Genomic DNA, 18,373 nt, shown 5'->3' with positions numbered 1-18,373 from the left:
AGCATTGGTTCAATCAAAAGCCCTAAAAATTTTCAGGTAAGTTATAGCCTACCTGTGCTAGCTAGAAACTATGTCAGTACACAAGAGTTAACATTTTTCAAACAGAAACTATTTACTTATCCTCCATTAAAGAAAAACATCTTTAACAGTCTTGATAAAGAGAGAGTCCTGAACCAGATCCTAACAGTAGGCTACTGTGAGTGAGACTTGACTCAAGCCGTTCTTTTCTTATGTGTCGAGAGTCTCACTCAGTTTTAAATTATGTTCTTCTGAACCAAAAATCTGTTTTAAATTAAGATTGAAAGTTATATTTTTATAAATTTTAAGTTTCAAATAAGTTATATTTTAACTTAATCTAGTTAATGCCGAAGATGTTAATATGATCCTCATCAACTATTAGATTTCAATTTCCTGATAGTTTTAAGGAGTCCAGTTCTACCTATTTTCTATTCAGAGCACTCAGTATTTACACTTCTTTTTGGCCAGGAAAGTTAAGCTTCCCTGAACTTAGCTGAGGATAAGTGTACTATAAAGTATTTGAAGGACTCTCTTCAAAATAAGTTACTTTCTAGACCTTCAAGCTGGCATATTCTTCTAATAGCTATGCCATTAACAGATACCTTTCATTATTTCAGTTGTTTGAGTACAACCTAACAAACATTTACTTTAGAAGTGATTGTCAATAATCAGCATTTCAACATTAACATAAGTGGTTGCTCTGTATAATCATACATAACTTATTCACAACATATTTTTCATTCATTCTCCTCTATTCAGATCATGGATGCTAACACTGTTAAAGGACTAGCTGCACCTTTACCATATTTGACTGCACTTTATCTCATGTTTTGGTTCTTGGCATTATTTTTACGTTGTTTAAAAGAAATTTGAGAAGTCCCAAAGCTTATGCATGTCCAGTTTACTCTCCTGTTACACTAACTGAGGCAGTCTTAACTTCTTCTGATGACCCAAGTGAGGCTGTTTATCTTTAGCATTTCTTTACTGAACAGCTGCTACCTCTTTTCCAGGACCCTTTCTAATTATCCATTCTCTCCTTCACTTAGGGACTTTTTCTCATCCTGGTCCAAACTGTGTGTGTACATACTTTTTTTTTTTTTAAAAATCAGATGAAGACTGAGGCAAAGCTACTGAAACTAGTAGGTTTTTTGCACTGTCCTTTAGCTGTCAAGCCTCAGATGAATGAGGGTTAATGCAAGCTCTTCACCTATATTTTAAGCACATTAAGTTAAAAATAAAACAAAAACAAAAAACAGAGGTGGGAAAATTCCAGCTCACCAAGCTGACAACTACTTTCTGCAGCTGATACAATTCCTCTGCTGCAACACTATGAATGGCTGAAGCATCCCTAGTCAAAACAGGCATACTCAGTGTGAAAGGACTGCAGGGACACAGGACAAAATCAGAAACCCGCAACGAGGAAAGATCATTCCTGTTTTAGTGACTACATTTTGCCTAAACTTGTAGTTATAGGTTAAGGTCCTTTTGAACCACCATTACTAAAAGCATGACAAGTCAATGACAAAGATAGCAAACAACCCAGAACAACTTTTCTTTTTGCCTTTCCTTTGAACAAGATTCTAATTCTGTTTAAGCATCTAGTTATTCATGGATTTAAACTAATACCAACTCCATTAAAGAAACCTAAATTGAGCTTTGCTTGCAGTCTACTTCCCACTACCATGTTTCTCAAGGGCCTTTCAGATGTGTACAGGAAATAGACTGAAGATTGGATAAATTTTGCTTGGAAGCCAGTCCCTGCCATTTGCTTTCTTGAGGATCCTACAGCTCTATCATATTACCACCATGATGCATGATCAAACTACACCACCGCTTCATCACATCAGGTATTTCTGGTCACCTAAGGGGTACAGCTTCATGAAGTCAGACTAAGCAGCAGTCTCTAGAAGCTGCTGAACAGCTTTGCTTACAAAGGAAAGGGGCAAAACAAACAAACAAATCACACCCATCATTTAAGTCACATAACTTCCAAAGAAAAAAATAAAAATCAAACCCTTTATTTCCTTTTACAAAAATACATATTTGCAGTCATGTGATAGTTATCATAGTGTTACCAGTTTACATGGTTCCAAGAAACTACACAGTGCTCCAGGTTAAATATTTAAGATAATTTAGTATAAGAATGGCCACTTATTAATTTCTGGATTAGAAATGCTATTCATCAGGGTGCGCAAAAAAAATTTGCAAGTTAGAAATTAATGCTGAAGTGGTGCAGTTTAAGTAACATAATAGATACATTAAACTTTTGGTCATCAGTAATTGTATACAAACCATAACAGTATTAAAATACATATTTTCATAAAAATACTGTTGTCACACTTTATATCTAAATAAGACATTTTTAGAAAGACAGTATGAAATATTTATCATACAAAAGCATATTCTTATAGCAGGATTATGTCGAAAGTTTTTAAACATTCTATCCAAGCACTTAAAAGCAGAAATTTTTTTTATAACTGTGATCTACTTGTCATATGAAAGTGTATGCTGTGTGTACACTATAGCATTAAGTCTATTCTACTTGAAATCGGTCAAAGTACAACACTGCATGTGGAGCAGCTGAGTTCTTATATACCACTGAAAATTGTTCAAGAAGATAAACATCACATTCTTGTTGCTTAATATGCAAGAGGAAATTACTCTTTATGCATATCTGCTATATGCATATACGGAGAATAACTTCATGCTACAATCTTTTCTTGCCACAGTTTCACCCTTCCATAGGGTTTTTTCAGCTGAAGCCAACATCCTCTCCCTCCAGCCCCATTACCTCCTCAAACACCTTACTGGTATAAGTAAAAGTAAAAAAAAAAAATTTATAATGGGAGCTGACTGCTATGATCTCCAACTGAAACAGATTGTATATCAGCTAACTCTACTGAAATGACTGATTTTAAAATCTGTATTAGAACACCACTGTGTTTATTTCCTGTGATGAATACTGCTTGCTTACATTTACACTAGTAATCCATTTTAAATCCTGAATGTCAGCAGTTTAAAACCACCAATTATTATACAATTACTTTATATTTAAGGCATGTGAGTAAGAGCACCCTAATTAACTGACATTGAATGGAAGAGACTTCTCTTCAGGAAATTTTTGTCAGCTGCCTTCTCTTCTTTAAAGATGCTAACTTAATATGTTCTTGGAGAGATGGTAAGAAGGAGAAAGGAAGAAAGTTAAGAACCGACCTGATTATTTCAGCTGTCCCTGAAACAGTTTTGAAAGCAATGATTTACCAGTAAAATACCTCAACTATAATGTATTCTGACTAAGTCACAAAATATGCCAGTTAGGCGTATCACTAGATGAAAACAGGAAAAAAAAAGAAAAGCAATCAAATACTACATCAACAGGACAGTAGAGGATCGATATTGCTTACCCCTGAGTTAACAGGATTGGGTGTAGCAGCACCAATTAGAAAACATTCTGCAATGCCAGCACTGCACTGTGGTCCTACACTGTGGTATAGTTTCATATGCCCACAGATTTTTCTTTAAGAGCACTTATTTCAAACATTATTAGACACAGGAATTCCTTTAGTTGCATTGGTATTTAAGTGGAAAAAACAGTGAAAATAGTATAGTGGCTATACTATTAGTACAGTCCATCTGTAGTGTTAACATACTATTTAGAGCTGTGTTCCGAAGTTGGTAAGCCACTGCCTTCTGTGAAACTACGTTTGCTGTTTGTTTTCTGCACAATAAAAGCCCAGTAGAAATCATGTTGTGCCAGTTTTGAGCAAGATGTCCTGTAAGTCATCTGGAAGTGCTAGTATAATATCATTGATGTGTGTCTGCAGCTTTTTCAGTGTGTCAGTTTTCACAGGAAGCTGTTCTCTGTCAGCCTGCAACTGCAAAGGTACAATAAAACACGATTTCTACTAACCATGCAAGTTTACCTTAAGACACACCAAAGTGACATATTAGCGAATCTGGAAAATGAATTCCTCATTTGCTGACTGAGTAGTAATTTGGACAATAGCAGGTTTCCTCAACAACCACACAACAGCATGAGCTAATACTGATTTGGACTTTCAGTAATCACAAAAAGTCTGGTTTTCTGCTTCCTTGAGGATTCAGCCTTGCTCCCACTCAGATCAGTCAAATTTCCAGCTAGTTTTAAAAAAACCAAGATCAGTGCAATGCTTCCATCATAGCTGGACAATGTTGGGAAGCTAGCTAACTCTTCAGTCATGGCTGAAATGGACTGGTTGTGTTTTAAAAACCTGAATGACTGATTCCTTGAGCTACCTAGATCTTAAAGAATATTTTCATTTAAGTACCATAAACACAATTATATAATACTTTTATCTAGTTAAGTCAGGCAAATTTGAGCCATGTTCAATTCAGTTACTTACCAGTTTATTCTTTAACTTTAAGACAAGATCCACCGTTTCTACTTCAGTATGCTTCTGACTCCAGAAAACCAAGTTCTAAAAGAATAAAAATTAAGCACTGAAATATTTATGGCAACATATATAATTTTCAAAACTAGTATTAATTTACATCTACTGTTCAGAATGGGTCTTCTCCTCTTCCTTATTCTCATGCCATTTACTAAACTCATTTTAATCATGTACACTCTCTACTGTGAACTGCAAGATCTGCTTTATTTGCCTGTTTGCCCAGGACTTAGCAAAACAGGTGACTACAACACAAACATAATAAAAACAAATAAAAAAAAATCATGCCAAACAGGCTTAGTTTCAAAAATATAGCATCTACAGTGCAAAATGGCAGTGAATGCTTACCAAATCAGATCTGCCAGCACAATGAAATATTAAAATAGTGCCAGGCAGCACTTCTTGTTTCTAGGGCATTAAAGGAGATCACATAGTCGATAACTAGTAAAATATATTCATTAAGTGAATTTTCCTATGGAAGTTCTGTTCTCCTATTCTCCTATTCACCCATTAAAGACATTTCCTCATGTACAGGAAGATGTTAACACTTGGATCAAAAGAAAAAGCTAATAAGGAGTAGAGTCAGTAATAAATTTGTGACACATTCCCTTTTCTTTGCAATAAGTTAATGTCAAATATAGTTGGATAGATTCTAGGTGATATAATCGACCTAGCTATTGCCCTGCAAATTATTTGGGCTGCTCTATTTGAACAATCTCTTTGGGCTGCTACAATGTACTGTTTGGGAATTGACAAGGCAAGGGGTAAAAAACAATGGCTTTTTTTAAAATAACCAGCGCAATTTTTTTGTTTGTTTTAAAGCTGTGGTGTTGACTTACTTTTCTGTTCTTCCTATTCCCTCTTTAGCTGTACAACCTCTTCTCTTGCGATACCTTTCTTTATCAGTTGTTCCGACTCAAATTATACTGATACCCACTTCAGCTTCTTAAGTAAAGAATGGGTCTTAACAACATAAGATAATTTATGTGGCATTTTGTTATATATCAATAAACAGATTTCACTTCTCAGCTTCCAATTCCTATGAATCGTTGTAGGCTTATTTACTATCCATATCTAATTAGTTGTCAATTCTCTATGGTACTCACTGAGTTTATACCTTCAAAGCTACAAACTAAATCACAAACTAAAAATGTATTGGAACACCAAGGAAGGAAGCTGAATGAAATAACATTTTCAAATACGAGGAAAAACCCTTTTTTTCTGGGGGCGGGGGGGGCACAGGGGGTATTCAATTTCATAATACACAACAAAACAAAAAAGGACTAAAGATACATTTTACAAATTATGACAGGCGTTATAAAAAAAGTGAACTGTATTTCATATTGTTCTCTTTTGCTATGTTAGTTATAGCTTGTACTTGGTTAACAAATTCATGTTTTGCTAGATCAGACTTTACAAAATTGTCAACATTTTTATGTTCAACCAATGAAAACAGCAGGAGTAAAACTGACTTGAGGAAGAATTATTTTTATTACAAGATGATAAATATAATCATAAGCACACATTTTTCTAACCTCATTACAGAGTGCTTCTAAATGAAGAGCCTCCAACTTCTGTGTCATTTCTTTCTGCCGGTTCCTAAACCAACCATCAAAGTTGGGCGATTTCAAAAAATGCCTGGTAAAACACCGAAGCAAAATACATTTTATATTTTAATCAATTTTGATAACACACTGTTTTCTACGTCATCAAATGTAAAGTAATTATGTTTGAGATTGAAGAAGATATTAGGACCCTTTCTCTGTTTTCAGAAAAATGTAATACTCCGAAATGGAGTGTAACAGGTGCTTCTATTAATGAAGACAAGGATTAAGAAAACAACGTAAAGAAAAGGGGTCTGATTGACAATAAAGTCTAGGAATTTTGTCAGGAAAAAAGCAAGGCTTAGCTTGAAATATCCTTATTTTTATCTTTGTGTTTGAGTGGAAGGAGGAATCAAGTTAGAACCAGAAATAAAACCACAAATAATACTGGTATAGAGAGACCTGTAGTGTTAGTAGCATCTTATGAAAACCATTAACAGGTTATAGAGAAACAGATGTAAGCAAGTAAAGTAAAGCGCTATCAATTCCTATTAAAACATATATTCTAAAAGTCAGTCTTACTCAAATCAATACTGATAATAAGTTTGCTCAGGAAAAGAGCATTCATATTACTGATTTGTCTTCATTTATATATTTTTTATGCTGATGAAAAATGACCTGTAAAGTCCTATCCAGTCTCCTTTTAAGCCCGATGTGAGCTGTGGTCCTGCTTTTTCCAGTGTCTTCATGAAGTCATCTTGGCTAAACTGCCTCAGCTGTGGTGGACTCTATGGAAAGGAAAAAAAAAATCCTTAGCATACCATAACTGTTTTCTCTAATCACCAATTTCCAGCTCATTCAAATTATATTTCCTTACCTTCCATGGTGATATGCATTTTTGCAAAGGCATTAGGCTTGCCACATAACGTTCCTAGGGAAAGGAAAAAGAAAGGTTGTTTGCATAACCAGTATTAAAGATACACAGTCCATGTGTATGTTTACTTATCACTTGTCACCACAGCATTTTCTAAGTATTGGTACAGGGTGGGGTCATGCATATTTACCACATGAGAGCGTAAGAAGCTTATCTAATACCATTTGTACTTCCCAACTACAGAACTTTACATCAGCAAGATTCAAGCAGCACAGGAGTGAAAGGAGGAGGAGGACAGAAAGCAAATGTATACATGCAATATATATATCTTGAACTCCAGCCATTAGTAAATAATCTCTCTTTTCTTGGTGACAGTCCACAGGTACCTTTACATCATGGGTGATTCCAAACAGTAATCCCACTTTGTATCAAGTATTTGGAAGTGATTTTCAGAGTCCCTCATACAAAGATTGAATATAGAACTAACCTACAAAACGCTGTATGAGCTGTGGGCATCTCTGCAGTAGCAATGCTTGGCAAAGACATGGCTAAAGCCCCAACGGGCTATCTAACGTATGATTAATGGACACATTTCTCAGCAAGGCCACTGCTGAAGCTCAAGGTCTGACGACAGGAGGCAGCTCCACCTTGCCAGCTCACACAAGCACATAAATATAAGCTGTTGTACATTTTGAAAGTGTTTGTACAAATGGCCATACATTTTGATTTGTGAACATAATCAGCTTTGATAACATATGAAAAGTCTAGTTCTACCTTTTGAAAAAACAAAGGACCCCCCCCATATACTTTTGTGGCAGGGAATGTAAAGGGTGATCTCACCCTGTAAATTTAAGATTTATGACAGAAAATGTATTAAGTTTCTTGCTTGAAGTGAAAGTTTGAGCAACATGGGGGGAATGCCAGGGAAAGGTTTTAGATTCACCCTGCATGTCCACCCTGTCTCAAAAGAACAGGAAAGACAAATTTTAAGGAAAAACTCCTCTAATCATTAACATCCAAGGACAAACAAGTGTCTAGAGATGTCCCAATTCTTGCAGACAGAAGTTGAACCTGATCATGCATGCTCTAAAATGATGAAAAGTTCATGTCAGCCACAAAAAGTGTTCAGAGAGCTCAGAATGGGGCACTGCTACATAAACATCCAATGCTTAAGATAATCCCTTCCCAATTTTAACCACTTGCCCAGAGAAATTACTTAATTTCACACGGAACTTTTTGAATTGGTGAAGTCCATTATTACTCGGACTTCATACCTCCAAATGCTAAGAGCATATTAGAACATATTTATCATTATCCTAATACACAAATTAGAAAACAGATGACAAGTTTCAGTTTCAGTGCAAATCAACGCCTACAAATCTGCATGGATTCAGCAATCTAAACACAATATTCATTTGTCAGCATAAAGGTATGTCAGGATTCTGCAAACACTACAGGATTTCAATTTACAGGACAGGTAAGTTTTTACTATTACATTAGATACAAATTCCTATTTTAAAATTTGTTTCAGCAAATTGAGATCTCTGTCCAGAAGAAAAAAAAAAAATCCATGAACATAAAGCATTCCAACAAACTCTGCTGACTGGTTAGAAATGAGACAACATTTGCCCCCCAACTTTGCCTTAGAGATTTGAACAGATGAAGTACCATGTTTAGAGAGCAAAATACCAGATATCTTCCATTTCCAGAAGCATGATGCTATACAATAGAATATTCTGATCCACTGAAAAAAATATTCTCCGTGTGACACCCTGATATAAAGTAGAAGTATCTCAACGTTCAGTGATAATCTCTCCTTTGTAAAATTGTAACAGCATCTTCTAGAGTCACCTGAATTTGCAGAGTTTCTTCAGAATCTGTTTTATCGCACCCAAAACCAGAATAAAGTATCACCTAATAAAGCAAACTCTTGTGAGACTCATTCTTTTACAGGAACAGCAGTATAGAAACTGCTGGGAGGAAAACAAGAAGTCTTGAGATTTGCTCTCTAAAAACCGTTCTCATGAGACTCTGACGAAAAACAAACCAGCTTATCACTAGTAGCAAAGATAAAACAACAAAATCAGAAGGAAGATTCCTGAACAGAAATTATGGTTGAAGGAACTATATTCCATTAGTCTCACTGTGAACCTTCAGATTGCTGGACTCATCTCTACTACAGTTTAGAACAAAAACTGGAGACTCTTTGCTGAGGTTGATTTAAAAAAACCACCACAAAACTCTGAAAGCTTTCAATGTTGTTTTGGGATTTTCCCTCCGGATGTAAAACTGCATCAGGTTTACGGCCAAGCAAAGCAGGACTGAGAAATGATAGGTCATCATGAAAATGTCTTATACTCTAAAACCCAAGGCTTGTGGAAAGAGCACTACTGTGTGTGATCACTGCAATCACCAATGATCTAGAAGCTGTATTTACTGCCTCTGAGGAAGACAAAGCATGGGGATAATGATCAAAGCCTTCTTGAGAATCAGGGGACGTAAGTTTGTTGAATTTATCCAAGGGTTTATGCCTATACTCGTAAAGCAAGGTTTGATTTAGCCATATATTCAAGTTGGCCTTGTTCTGAGCAGTGGGGTTGGATCAGATGTCCCAGTTAACTTACATTCATCTTTGATTTTATGATCTAATGAAGAGCTCTGTATATGCAGTTTCTTCCCAAGGGTATTTAAGTGTTTGAAATAGCCATCCATACTAAATTTCATTTGTCCTTTTTTTTTCTGAAACAGCAGTAATAATGAGGAAAACTGAGACCAGGTAAGAGAAAGCGAATTCTGCAGCCCCTACTACATCATGTTGTCCATTAACATTTCCTGACAGGAAATGAGACAGAGTTAAAACTGAGTTTCATAATAATCTTTTTTGCCAGTTCTAGATGCTCTGAATCTAGGTAAAGACATTGCCTTTTTCTCAAAAGCCTCTCGAATCTTTTGTTTATGCTTGACGTAGGTGCAAGATTTGAAAATCCTGCAAATGCTGCAGTAATCTGAGGAGATAGCTGCCTTGAGGCCATAAACAATTGTTGAAGGAGGTTTGACTGCTGAAATTTGTCTACTGCAGGTAATCCAATGGCAAAAAAACTCCAAAATGAACAAACAAAAAAAGAAAACCAAAACAAACCCCAAACTGCCTAGCTTTGGAGACAAACATTGTTCTTTGAAAGTCAGATATAACACAGGTAAAAATGGAGTTGCAAAGATAAGTTAAGTGTGTGAAGAAATAAGAGAAGTAGATTAATTGCCTAGAGGACAAGTAATGAAATGCTTTGTCAGGACAAGGCAGATGAAAGGAACTGAGACGTGCTGAATACAGTTTCTCATGCCAAGCATAACAGCAGCGAGTGCAAAAATATGACTGGAAAAGGGAAAAATTCTCTAAACTTTAATGACTTGCATGGAAAAGCACTACTACTAGAAGACAGAATAAATATTTAAGGGAAAAAATTTAAGCCAGTCTAATTTACCAGTTGAATTGGTTGATCTTTCATATATTAATAGAAAGATTACCTTGTAGTATCCCCTCAGCTATCATAGCAAATCACTACAAGAGTATACACTTACAGAGCTCTTCTCATTACACAGTACTTTCCAACTCTACCTTTCCAATATTGACATTTCTCAAGGTCAGGGGAACATTTACACTTAAATGAAGAAAAAAAAAAATTCAACAGTGGACAGGGGGTTCCAAGTGTTGAGGAAGGATTAAAAAAATTTCCTTCTTACTCCATGTTAAAATACACACACACAGTTTTGCTTTGCATAAATGCCACACAGAACATCGCAAGCAAACATCTGAAAATGCTGTCTAGCAACATATACAAAGAAGCATTCCTTTTTGAGATCTGAACCTTTTGTCTAGGTATATAAACGTTTCATTTTTGACATTAAGCTACAGCCTTCACCATTTTTATGCTAAGTATGGTAATTAAAGAAATGTAAGACTACAGTATTTTAGAAAAGTCAAGACATAGCTTAATGGTACATTTCTGTAGCTCAACTACTATTCAAAGAATCACAAAATGGTTGAGGTTGGAAGGAACATCTGGAGGTCATCTGGTCCAACTCCCTTCTTTTCCCCCTGCTCAAGCATACCTGCAGGCTGCCCAGGACTATGCCCAGGCAGTTTTTTAGTATCTCCAAGGATGGAGACTCCACAGCCTCTCTGGGCAACCTAACCTATGCCAGTGCTCGGTCACCCTCAGAGTAAAAAAGTGTTTCCTGATGGTCAACAGACCCTCCTGTTTCAGTTTGTGCCCATTGCCTCTTGTCCTGTCACTGGGCACCACTGAAAGCAGCCTGGATCCATCTTCTCTACATCCTCCCTTCAGATATTTATATATATTGATGAGATCCCCTCCAGAACCTTCTCTTCCCTAGTCTAAACAGTCTCAGCTCTCTCAGCCTTTCCTCATATGAAAGATGCTCCAGCCCCTCAGTCATTTTAGTGGCCCTTCACTGGACTCTCTCTAGTAGCTCCATCTCTCTCTGGTACTGGGGAGCCCAGAACCAGACATGATACTCCAGGTACGGCCTCACCAGTACTGAGTAGAGGGGAAGGATCACCTCCCTCAACCTACTAGCAACACCCCTCTTAATGCAGCCCAGGATACCATTGGCCTTCTTTGCTTCAAGGGCATATTGCTGGCTGACGTTCAACTTCACGTCCATTAGGACCCCCAGACCCTTTTCTGCAAAGCTGCCTTCCAGCCTGGCGGCCTCCAGTATATACAGCTGCATAGGTTTATTCCTCCCCAGATGCAGCACTTCACACTTCTCTTTGCTGAACTGCATGAGGTTCCTGCCAGCCCATTTCTCCAGCCTGTTGTGGTCCCTCCAAACAGCAGCATGACCCTCTGATGTATCGGCCACTCCTCCCAGTTTTGTACCATCAGCAAACTCGCTGAGGGTACACACTGCCCCATCATCCAGATCACTAATGAAGACGTTGAACAGTACTGGACCCAGGGTGGACCCCAGGGGTACGCTACCTGCATAGTTACTCGACTTATTCAGTCAGCCTAACACCAAAAATGTAAATTACATATGTAAAAAAAATTACATATGTAAAAACCCATTAGTCTAAGAACTCACTAATGGAATAATGAAACTTTCCGTCAATTCCAAAAAATACCGCCGAAGAATCACACTCTGTGCTTCTGTAGGACGTTTCTGTTGTACACCCTTAAAAAAAGAAATAAAATATCACAGTAAGTCTGTTACCCCAAAATATGTAAGTAGTTGTGGTTTTTTTTAAAGAATATTTATTCCAGTGTTTCTGTATTCATTTGCCATACATAAGCTTATACATAGCACCCCCTACCCTGAACCATGAAAGGAAAGCAATAGTGTCAAGTCCTTTTGCACAGATATTCATCCCTTCAACTACTGATTTTTTTATTTTCATGTAAAGAAATTCAAGGAAAAAAAAATCTGTATAAACAAACGTGCAAATCAGTTAAAGTCTGGAAGCTCTGATTCTTACACACCTCATGTGAGATTTCTAGACCAAAGAGACCAGAGGGGGGTGGCAGTGGGTGGAAAACCCAAAACAGACGAACTGATCAATCACTTCTGATTTAATTCTGTAAATTATTAAGCTAACTTCTTGAGTTCTACCATTCATGTTGTTATAGAAACTGTTAACAAGGCAGGAGCCCTTCTTCTACAATGAGGATGTATACCTATCTATTCCGTTATGAATTGGGGCAAAGGAATCAGAATTCAGTTTCATTTCAGTTATGTAGACAGAGCTCAGTCTTACATGGAAACACCGTACAACAGTACACAAAACAACTGTCATTAACAAGAGACCTGCAGTATTACCTTTTGTAACTGTTTAACGATTTCTTCATCTTTGTTCAAGTATGGCTTGTAAGAGGTATAAACACCTAAAGAAAAAAAAGCAGCATATAGCCAAAGGAAAAATGGGGTACGCTTTTTAAAATTAAAATACTGGTAATTTAACTCTGAAGCAACTTATTACCAGGTTTGGAGTCCAAAGTTTTTAGGTTCTTCAGTTTTTTCACTTTCACCTGCTTTGGAACTTCACCTGCCACAACATTTAAATCCACGTTACTTGAAATCTCCATCTCTATTTCTAGATACTACAGTTAATGTGCTATACATTGCACTGATTTTTAGAAATGGATACTTTCATTTAGAAGACTATCTAATATTGTAAGAAGCATCAGAAACACCAACAAGCATCCAAGTATATATCCAGAAGCATCCATTAAACATATGAATAACAGCATACAGGCTTTTCACTTTATATAAGGGTTCCTTGTTGAAAAGGAAAAAAAAAAAAAAACCAAAACCAAACCAAAAAAACAAAAGGACGAACTTCTGAATCAAAGCAGCCAAAGAAAAATACTGACTATATAGCAGTGAATGACTGTTTCATTAATTTCAAATTTTATTCCATCTTCCTTTGTTCCCCTTAGGGTAAATGCTTTCAGAAAACAAATCTTTAGTACCTTGCCCAAAATAAAAATTGTATACAGGAAATTAAAACAGTAGCCATGGATTAAGTGTTGTAAGAAATTAATTTCGTTCTCCTTTTCCATAGGCCAAACTAAGTTGTTTTGTTTTTCAAATATATCCTTCGCCAGCCAGAAGACCCTAAACCCTGTTTAACAGTCTTGCAGCCTCAGCAGAACCTTCCTTTTAGATTTAGTTGGATGCTCGACTTCAGAAAAGATAATAGTACAAATTGCTATTGAAACTGCAGAGTGGGGAGAAAAGGGGAAAAAAAAACCCCAAAAAACAACCAACCAACAGAAAAAAATCACAAGTCCTCTCTTTGTCCCTAAAGAAATAAAATTTAATTTTTTAAAAGCAGGTCAGACAGATACATATCTAGAACTTCTTGACTAAGCATTTCACATAGCTGCACCAAAACTTTAGAATTTCATACTTGAAACTGCATATCAAATTTGAAAGCAGCTTGTGTATATGGCTTTGCAGAGGTTTAATAGTTTAATTAAGATTCTATTTTCCAAACCTTAACTACACAGCAGCTAGCTAACTCCTCCCCACACTCCCCAAACCCCCACAGGTATTCTGAAGCATGGACAGGCCTGATGTTTTAAAGTAAAGCAAAACCTTCCCTAATTATATTGAACACAGTATGTAATCCTTAATTAATTTGGTGTATTCAGAAATTGAATGTAACTTATTCTACAAAAATTAATTTCATGGTGTATTATCCTAACTGGATATTTATGCATTCCCACTTTCAGAAGAGAATAGTGAACCTGTCAAGCAAAAAGCTACATTCAGGAATTTCATTTAACAATTAGAGTACTACAGTATTTTATTACAGCCTAGCAATTGACATGTTATCCAAAGATTACATTAAAACTCTACTCAATCATGTAAGGAAGTCATCCAGCTTGAACAATTAATAATTACTGGAATATTGCCAGACAAGAAATATATAATCAAAATACTGTCAAGAAACAACTTTTTATATTATTGTAACATTCAAACCTAGCTTTCATATGGGTCTTACTTTCTGTGCACTTGCTGATTTATTACATCCTACTCATCTTAAAATTAACATCAATAATAAATGATGTTTTTCATTTTAATACCTTATTGGTAGAGATACAAAAACAGGATTGTGTGAAAGGTAAAACATTATTACTAATGAGTATTACCACCTTTTGCATTTAATATACTAGATTTGGCAATACAAGACATAGAGTACTCAAGAGCCTAATTTCACTTGACAGATTTACATCCATGAGGATTTGGTTAGTATTAAACTAAATTAATTGAACTAAATTACATATGTTTGTAAATAAATAAGCATGCAGTTAGATCTTCTTGCACACGATTGCAGAAGATATTTGTACTTTACCTGGAAGTTTAATATCGCCAATTCGGATAATGTGAGGCCAGTGCTGAAGTGTTTTAGCAAAAAAAGGATTCGTCACTCCTAGAATGACAGATGGTCTAGAAAAATAATGACAAAGTTTAAAATATGACAGTAAGAGCTTCTGTCTTAATGAATACAAAAGGTCAACTTTAATTCTTAACTTGAAATTATTTTTCTTTTGTACGTAAGAGTTACATTTTAAGTTGCATCTAAGAGCACAGTACGTTTATCAAAGTTTTTAAGTTTTAGAAAACAGCAAGACAGATGTATCTTAAAGTCCAAACGGTAGTGGAGAATAAAAGTGACATCTTCTGCTTAGGCTCTTGGCTAAATTCTGCCCATTTGCAATGATGAGAACAGGGTATTATCTGATTTATTATCTGATTTTTTTTTAAATGAGCAGGAATCTGACCCATATTTGAAAGACAAATGGCTACTTTTCAAGGTTTGATTGTTATAACAAACTCTCAGTACTTGAATGCGCATGTCAACGTGACTGCTGTTTGTATGAGACTTCTCAGTAGAGCTACTGCTCAGATGACATGATTAAGAAAGGCACTTAATATCCTACTTCTCTTCCAACACTTTAGCGTTCTTTGTTAAAAAGCAGTTATCAAGTGATGAAGTACAAGCACATTAATAGCATTGTGCCCAAGCTCACAACCTGTCAGATTTTTCTATCTGTGCTTAGCATCTGGCTTCAAGGATGCATAGGGGCACTCAGAGAACAAGAGGCAGTAAGAGCATAGGGCTGCTGCTACAGCATACGGCTGCACAATTTGGGATCTATAGCACTAATATGATGAAATATCAACATATTTTTCAGTATAGTGGCTGCCACCCATTTTACAGGCAAACGTTAGCTAAGAATAACTGCAAGCCTCATTGGAACTGCCATATTAAAAATAGGTTATCATCATTTCTTCAAAATCTTAAAAATCCCAAATTTTAACACTTTCTGTACACCGTCCTTAAGTTTCCTGTTTCTCAAGGCAAGGTGGGGAGAAAAACAATACGGAATCTTTCCGTAAATTTTTATTTAATTCTTCCAGGTATATCATAATGGCAACTGGGCATCAATTTCTATGTTAACCTACAAACATTTCTGACTTTCATTCCTCCCTCCTTATATTATAACTATACTTATATATATAAAAACCCATCAGGAATTCACAGATAGGACAAAAATCTGATCACACAGCTCTGTAGCTTAGTATAACGTCTGCGCTATAGAAACAGCAATTTTCATCTCTCCATTGCCATCTTAGAATGAGCAGCACCAAATTGTATCAGTTTCTCAGAAGTCTTTTCTTGCTTGTCTCAACCTTCACCAGAAAAATCACTTCTTCCAAGTCCTACTACTGTTCAAGGTTCACCAGAAACTACTGTAGGTTCACCTGAAAACACGTTATTCCAGATATTATGTATTTTTCCCCACTCATTTGAATTCAGCTTCATTATTTTTTGCTGTTTCTATAATCCTGTTAAACTCATTTTCATTATTGCTTTAACTTCATTGGGGTTTGCAAATGTTGTTCATGATTTTGCAGTGTTACCGTACATGATTTACACTCTTTCTTCCAAAACAATGATGAAGACCAGTGTCCATACAAAGGTCTCAACAAAATTCCTTTGTTGTACTGTGAAAAATCAATTTATGATGTTTTACTTTCTGTCCTTTTCATGGTCATGTCATAAGAATCAACATAAGAAACAAACTGAGTCTCAAAAGAACCCAAACAACAGGCACTCTCCTTCTCCCTAGGAATGGATCAAGTCTAGCCTAACTTAACACAACTATTAAATCTTCTCATGCCTATTTAGTGGGAACCAAAAAGCAAGTTTCACACACAATTGTTTTGGACCAATGTACGCAAATTGACATTCTTTTACTAACTGGAGAGTTAAAGACCGAGGGTTAAAGTCAAGTGAGGCTTTCATTTACACACACCAAAAAAAAATAATTCTCCAGGTCAAGGTAAACTGGTAGCAAATCATGAGGAATCTTGTTTCACTGCTACTGGTGATATAATAGCAAGACTTGGTAAGCTACTTGGTCACTTTTAGGAGCCTTAATCTATCATGTTTATCAGAACCAATTCTGATTTTAAACCACTGAAGTAATTTCTCAAAAGGGATGATAAATCAAAACATCAAGATGAAAAATACCCCTTGCTCCCCTCTCACTAAAGGTAATAATACACAGAATCTGCATCATCTGGATTCTTCCCCTTCTTACAGCCACTGCTTTAAAAGCTTATTTCCAATCTTTCAAATTTTTTGTTTTCCGTAAGAAAGCCAGAGCAACTCCAGCTCTATTTCAAATACTAATGTACGTACTGAACAACCTTCCTATTTTGCTACAGAGCAGCAGATGCAATTTTTAAACATGGGTTACTAAAGTTTAACCAAGTTCTTCATGGAATTATTTTTAGAAATTAAATTACATACTGCATAACCATTCCCATGGAATACAATCTGAAACATAATGCCTATGTTTGTATGTTTTTCCACTGCTGTATCTCTGGCAATACTTTCGTTGAGAGGAAAAATACAGTAAAAAACCAACGAAACAAACAAAAAACCCAACAACCACTGCCTGTTCAGACATTAGAAAAAATTTGTTTATAAAGAGATCAATGAATCTAACACATGCACTCCATTCCCAAATCAAACTGCATTTAAATAACATATAATAAGAAATTTGGAAGTGTATGCTCTCAAAATAAGAGTAGAATTAAAAACAAAATGAAGGGGAAAAATGTGTTCTTAAAGCAGTTTCAAACAGAATTGGTTTTGTAGACTCACACTCTTAAAAAAAAAAATCTTAATTTCTGAATTATTTACGATATTTTTCTAACAAATTTAGTGAAGAGATAATTACTTTTTAAATTATTGTGTCAACTAGGACACTGACTGGGTTAACTTTACAAAACAGCTGTATGGATGTTGAATTCTAGAAGTCACTTTGTTTAGTAATTGCTTAAACAATTACAGAACAATTTCCTAAGGAGCTACTATGGAGCTGGTGTTGCATAGATAAACCCTTACGGAAGAGCAAAACTTTTCTTGCTTTCATATTTGCAGTTTTACTTATTCTGTACACAAGTATCCTATGAAGCTCAAATGTAGTTTAATTATGACATTGTTTCATAACTTCTTTATCCTATCTAACTGAAAACTTAAAGCAGCTAATTACTGCACTCTGCAAGATAAATCTTATAAATAAGGAGACTAAATGTATTTTCTAATGACAGAAATTCAGAATAGTTAAGCAGTATCTTAAAACAAATTTATGTTTACGAGTGGCTTTGAGCAACACCTTCACAACAAAGTTTGATTTACTTACGGGGCTTGCGTGCGAGTTGTATATTCTTTGAATTCACTGTCGTGTATGGTAAAGTATGGCCTGAAATCACTGTAGTACTTTAACGGTGAAATACAACTGCAAGGTAGAAAGAGGATAAGCTTGTTGTAGGTAAACAGTGCAAAATTTCATGAAAAAAACAAGGAAATCTACAATTTGTAATGCTTTTTTATATTCAGATCAAATGAGGTTGCACTCAGCTGCCATCTACAATGACTCACTTGGTCATTAGGAAGCTCCACT

General features: G+C 35.8%; 1 protein-coding gene across 7 annotated transcripts in view; it reads right to left on the bottom strand.

Moving 5' to 3' along the window:
• Positions 1 to 2,020: 2,020 nt before the first annotated feature.
• DENND6A (DENN domain containing 6A) overlaps positions 2,021 to 18,373 on the bottom strand; it is a 37,336-nt gene continuing 20,983 nt past the window's right edge. For 6 of the 7 annotated variants that reach the window (XM_075159028.1, XM_075159026.1, XM_075159029.1 and 3 more), the window contains 10 exons: positions 18,113 to 18,208; positions 14,746 to 14,840; positions 12,865 to 12,930; positions 12,705 to 12,769; positions 11,973 to 12,062; positions 6,867 to 6,920; positions 6,668 to 6,777; positions 5,981 to 6,083; positions 4,401 to 4,475; positions 2,021 to 3,893 (listed from right to left, as the gene is read on the bottom strand). In XM_075159028.1, the coding sequence (XP_075015129.1) occupies positions 3,762 to 3,893; positions 4,401 to 4,475; positions 5,981 to 6,083; positions 6,668 to 6,777; positions 6,867 to 6,920; positions 11,973 to 12,062; positions 12,705 to 12,769; positions 12,865 to 12,930; positions 14,746 to 14,840; positions 18,113 to 18,208 (886 nt within the window). In that variant the 3' untranslated portion in view covers positions 2,021 to 3,761. The remainder of the gene's footprint in view (positions 3,894 to 4,400; positions 4,476 to 5,980; positions 6,084 to 6,667; positions 6,778 to 6,866; positions 6,921 to 11,972; positions 12,063 to 12,704; positions 12,770 to 12,864; positions 12,931 to 14,745; positions 14,841 to 18,112; positions 18,209 to 18,373) is intronic. The other variant, XM_075159025.1, reaches the window with a different exon arrangement.

The sequence above is a fragment of the Calonectris borealis genome, chromosome 10, assembly GCF_964195595.1.
Source record: "Calonectris borealis chromosome 10, bCalBor7.hap1.2, whole genome shotgun sequence".
Classification (NCBI taxonomy): domain Eukaryota; kingdom Metazoa; phylum Chordata; class Aves; order Procellariiformes; family Procellariidae; genus Calonectris; species Calonectris borealis.
Note: the sequence above shows the minus strand (reverse complement) of the source record. Positions and strands in the feature narration are given on the sequence as shown.